General features: G+C 57.1%; 1 protein-coding gene across 1 annotated transcript; it reads left to right on the top strand.

Moving 5' to 3' along the window:
• Positions 1 to 321: 321 nt before the first annotated feature.
• On the top strand, positions 322 to 4,905 carry LOC113962379 (coiled-coil domain-containing protein 81-like; the record flags this gene model as incomplete). The annotated part of the gene is made up of 11 exons (XM_027673137.1): positions 322 to 743; positions 1,188 to 1,249; positions 1,402 to 1,555; positions 1,902 to 2,158; positions 2,470 to 2,555; positions 2,885 to 2,979; positions 3,417 to 3,522; positions 3,779 to 3,887; positions 4,040 to 4,177; positions 4,529 to 4,671; positions 4,834 to 4,905. Coding segments are annotated over exons 1-11 (1,295 nt in total), but the record flags the coding sequence as incomplete, so codon positions are not given.
• Between the last annotated feature and the right edge of the window lie 350 nt (positions 4,906 to 5,255).

Below are 5,255 nucleotides of genomic sequence, written 5' to 3'. Positions count from 1 at the left end.
GTTGCCCTGGGAGCCAAAACGTGGGGTTGCTTTCCCTTGTGACCTGGGGGGGACCTCTCCAGCTTTATTCTGAGTGCATGAAGCCCCTTCAGCACTAATGCCTCCCCAGGTTCCAGGAGTTCCTGTGTGCCCAGCTGGGGAGGATGAGTTGAGCTGTGCAGGCGGGAGGGTCAGTGCAGCAGCCTGAGGTGGCTGGTGGGGCTGCCCTGCTCATGCTGGAGATAAACGTGGGTGGGATTGTGTGGTGGCAGGTTGTGTGCAGCCCTGTGACCCATGGCATGACATCACAGTGGGACACACACATCCCAGGGACAGGTCCTTGGACCACACTCTTTGGAGAGGTCTGGGCGACGCCAAGACTGCTCTTACCAGCACCCTGCTGTGCAGGAGCTGCCCTGCTGCCAGGAGGCAAAGGGAAGCTGTGGGAGAGCGTTGGAGATACCACTTGGAGAAGTGTTGAGAGGGAGGAGAGGAGCAGAGGAATTTTGTAGCAGGGCAGGCAACTTTTCTGCACTGCTGTGCAGGATCTGCCCTGCTGCCAGGAGACTTTAGAAGAACATTGTAGACACCACTTGGGAAGAAGTCCGGAGGAGGAGGAGGAGAGGGCCAAAGGGGTTTTGTAGCAGGACAAGCACCTCTTCCTCAGCTGCTGCACTGCAGGGGGGCAAAGATGATGAAGTACATGCGCTATAAGCCTGTGGGGCCGGGGGACCTCCCAACTCTCAGGGAGCTCAGCAACAGTGGTAAGGCCATGGAAGTCCCTTGCAGGAGCACTGTCAGGGCCAAGATTACATGGAGATGAACTGTGGAAAGCCTGAGGCTGGGGCCATAGAGGGGGCTCTTTTGGATGGCACAGGCTGCAGTGAGGAGAGCCCTGCCTTGTGGTGCCTTGAGGCTCTGGGGTGGCTTTGGTAGCCCAGGCCTCTAGGAACTGGCAGTGTCTATGAGTGGAAATCCCCTTCCCAGAACTACTGCCTACCTTTCCTCCCCAGGCCTATCATGGACACAGGGTGGGTTGCTTTGAGCCTGCAGTCAAACACGCAGTTGGGCAGCCCCAGCGATGAGAGTGCTTACTCAGGACAAGGGGGACTTAGAGGCACTCCACTGTCACCTGTGTGGGTAGGGGCACAGGGGATGCTGGCTGTCACTGAATCAGAGCATGGCAGGGCTTTTCCTTTGCTTTCCAGAAATCTGGAAAATCTGGTCTGGAGCATCTCGCTACATCCACAGACAGCTCTTGCAGAAGAAGGTGAGTCCTACTTCCTGCACATGCCTCACCCTGTCCCTCTGGGCCCCCAGAGCAGGGCCCAAAGTGCCATTCCCAGGACCATGTCAGTCATGTGGCAGCCACTCCGCCTCTGGGCAGCCCTGCCAATGCTCCCTCCTCTTGATTGTTTCCAGGCAGTGGAAATTGGAGTTGGGACATTTGCAATTGTCCCAGTGCATGCCAGTGTGGAAGAGGGCAAGGTTTTGACTGTTGAGAGACCTGTGTTCATTGTAAGCAAGCCCCTGAAGGCGTTCTACAACCTTGAGTGTGAGGAAACCACAATTCCTGGTAAGAAGATGGAATACTTTCCTCACATAACCCTTGCATTTGGCTTGTTGCCAACAGCTCTGACATGGCCAAGGAAAGGCACTTCCAACCTGGAGAGTGCTGAGTGTGGGCACACATAGGGCAGTCCAGCACCCTGCCCCTCTCTGGGGAGCCAGCCTCATCTCCCTCATCTCCCCAGCTCTGGCTGGTTGATTGCAGCAGAAGGCCAAGCTTTGCTTGGCCTCTCCTGACCACCACCTCTGTTCTGGAGAGGTGGCTGAAGTTAAAAGGGGAGAACAGTCTCTGAGCTGGCTGAACTGTGGTGACAGTTCAACAGAAATCCTGTTTCTTTGTTCTTGTTTCCTAGATGAGACACCTGTTGTTCAGCTGGACTTCGGGGAGATTGCTGCAGACACTCACTTCCGCAGAGAAATTGTGGAGCTGTGTGTACATGAGACCCTGCTTTGCTTTGCTGGGGCCCTCCGAGACAACAAAGAGGTGGAATTCTCCTTCAAGGGCATTGGTATCCTTGCTGTGCGAGGAAAAGTGGTCAGCATGACCTTCTTTGATCGCTGCCTGCTGAAGCTGGATATGACAGGAAACATGCTGAAAGCTCTTCTCGAGGTGAGCTTGTCACTTCAATGGGATTCCTCTTCATGGCTCTGTGGCAACGCTGTCAAAGCACTCCTGCTGCCTTCTCTCAGCTGTCAGGACCTGCCTCACCACCCAGCCTAGGCACCCTCCTGATGAGCTTGTCCAAGTCTGGGCAGCACTTCAGCCCTTTGAGGGAGGGTCTAATGACATCAAAGGAGAAGGTGGTGTGAGGCTTTCTGGGAAGCAGCCGTTGTGTCTCTGAGCAGCAAGGCGCTTTGCCACCTTTGTGGGTAACCAGCATGTTTCTGGGTGTCTGTTGAAATGTGGCTGTCCCCTTCCAGGACTCCAACATGATGAGGATCGTGGCCTTTCCAGGCCAAAATGATTTTAATCGGGTCAGTCGAGATGAGGTCATCACACTACCAAGGTGAGCAGGATGGCTTCTGCAGCTTCTGCAGCTTCTAGCTCACTGAGGCTTCTTTCCAGCCAAACTTGGACAAGACCAGCCCCTTCCCTGGAGAGCTTCCTACTCCACCCACCACTCACTCCTCTCTGACTTGGAGATTGCAGACAAAGTGGCCATTCTGCTTTGAGAAAGGCAAGAGGGTGTGCGGGGACATTGAAGAGGGCATGTGCACCGTGTCCTCCAAGGACTCGGCAGTGGCTCCCAAAGACGGGTGCCAGCAGCTACAAGTGTGAGTCCCCAAGGGAGCCTGGTGCCCCATCTTTACCCAGTTGGTGCCTTCTTGTTTCCAGTCTTGTAGTGGAGACCCCACACCAGCCACAGGCCCCTCTGATTTCCCTGAAGCCCAGCAGAGAGTCGGCGCCCTGGGGCGGGGGTTCCCGCAGAGGTAATGTGCCATCTGAGGGCTGGCAGGGACTGAGGGTGCTCTTGCCCTCATGAGGGCAGGAGGTCTGAGGTCACTGTGGGATGACCCATTCTGGAAGAGGCTCTGAGCTGTGGGCAGCCCCTACAACCCAATCCCTCCAGTGGGCCCTGGGGATTCCCAGCACCTCCCAGTTCTTCCTGCTGGTGGGTCCCTTCTGATGGCAGAGTTGTGAGTAGGAGAGGAGGAAAATCATGTCCTGGAGAGATGGGTGGCTTGGTGGGAATTCAGCTCCAGATCAAGTGTGGGTAAGGGACAGGGGCCTGCTTGGAACTCTGGCTCCCAGGGGTGGCAAGGACTGAGGGCGAGCCTTGCATGGCACGACTGAGCAGCTCTGCCCCTCCTGCTGGCCCACATGATGTCAAAGACACCATGTGCTCTTCCCTTTCTCCCACTTGCAGTCAGCGTGCTGGATCCGGTGTTCCTGGCTCGGCGGAGGGTTTCCCAGGCCAGCCAGCAGTCGATGGAATCTGATCAGCCTAAAGAAAAGGAGGCTGGCCGAGGAGGGTGAGCCCTGTAGAGGAGTGGTGTGGCTGAGGCTGTGTGGGGAACACTGTGCACTTGTGAGAGTGGGGGAGAGATGTTTCCTTTGGCTGGGGTGCACGTGCTGATGTTGAATGGCCCTGGAGACCTTGTCCTGCTGGACTCGTGGTCCTTCTGCTGAACTGCCGCGTGGTGCCATGGAGCAGGGTGTGAGCCCATCCCACAGGTAGAGGCTCAGACTGGGCTCCCACAGACTCAGACTGCTGGCCTTTCTCTTTAGATTCCTGCATGTAACCCAGGAGAAGACCGATAAGACGCTAATGCACCCCACACCTCAATCTCAGTCATGGTCAAAGCTCCCCGAATGTGCTGCGCGCCCCTCAGCAATGGTACATCCTTGGGTTTTGCCAGCCCTGTGTCACATCCTGGGCTCTGGGCCGAGGCAGAGAGGCAGCAAGAGCTGCCCATTGCCCCAGCCCTCCTGCCCTACCCATGCTCAAGGTGACTAATGTTGCATGTGTGGTGTGTGTCTGGCCTTCAGGAAATGCACTCCCTCTACACTGAGAGGGAAGAAAGAGAGCTCCAGCTGCTGATGGCATCCAGGCGCCATGAGGTGGAAGGCGAAGTGTGGCGCAAATACTTTGGCAACCGAACGAGACAGGGCACAGAGCTAGGAAAGGTATGGCATGCATATCATATCCCCCAGGAAAGGGGCATTTCCCCTCTTCGCTCCCTGTTGTAACACTGGCCCTGGAGCTGTAACACCTGGGAGGGAGCAGAGAAGGTGTCCGGGCACAGCAGCAGTGCCATGGCCTGCCCTCCCTGCAGGAGGAGCTGTTCCTGAGGCCCCAGGCTGGAGCGTGCAGCTGGCTGTGGCATGGGCTGGCAGCTTTGTGCTCTCTGTGAGGGGTCAGCACCACTGCTTTGAAGACCAAGCCAAGCCCGTGCAAGTCCCACGCCTCAGCTGAGGCTCTGGGAGCAGCCCCAGCCATTGGTGGCAGTGCTTTAGAAGTCTCCTCTGCCTTTGCAGACCTCCTGCCCCTACGTGTTTGAGGATCCCTATCGCCCTCCCTACCTCCTGAGGAAGGCCTATGCCGAGAAACTGAAGGAGAAGGGGCGAAGCACATTAGAGCAGCAGGAAGAGCTGCAGCTCCCGAGGAAAGTACTGAAAGAGTAAGTGTGGTTGTGGCACGAGGGCCCCTGACAGGTCCCGTGGAGCAGTGCCTGGGCTCAGCAGCACTGCCAGGAACTGCCAGCCTGAGCCAGGCTTTGGGGCATGGGGAGCCCTTTTCCCTGGCTACAGAGCTGAGGAGGCCTTTTCTTCCGTCTCTTTAGCAAGGGGGTGCAGACAGGTCTGTTGAAGCACCGTGGGGACGGCCCAGGGACTGCCAGCCCTGCCAAGAAGATGTGAGCAGTCCTGGCGAGACCCTTGTCACAGCATCCACCCTTTTCAAAGAGAGAGCTGCCAGGAATGGGTGGCAGGGGCAAGGAATGCCTTAGCCAAGGAGAACATGCCAAATAGAAGCTGCTGGTACCTGATCCCAGCTGGAGTGACCATGCCCCTGCCTTCACTGCCTTTCTCTGCAGGCCAAGGGGACAGGAGGGGCCCCTGCAGCCCCCTGGTCAAGGGGCAAATGGGCTGGAGGTACCTGGTCCTGCCAACCAGTGGTGACAAGCTATGGGACTGAAAAGAGTGGTGTCCCTTCCAGGCTAAAGGGCATGGGGGCTGCAAAGCACAGCTCTCCTGCATCCAAACA

This window comes from Neopelma chrysocephalum, unplaced genomic scaffold (assembly GCF_003984885.1).
Source record: "Neopelma chrysocephalum unplaced genomic scaffold, ASM398488v2 Primary Assembly neopelma1_156324, whole genome shotgun sequence".
Lineage (NCBI taxonomy): Eukaryota > Metazoa > Chordata > Aves > Passeriformes > Pipridae > Neopelma > Neopelma chrysocephalum.
Note: the sequence above shows the minus strand (reverse complement) of the source record. Positions and strands in the feature narration are given on the sequence as shown.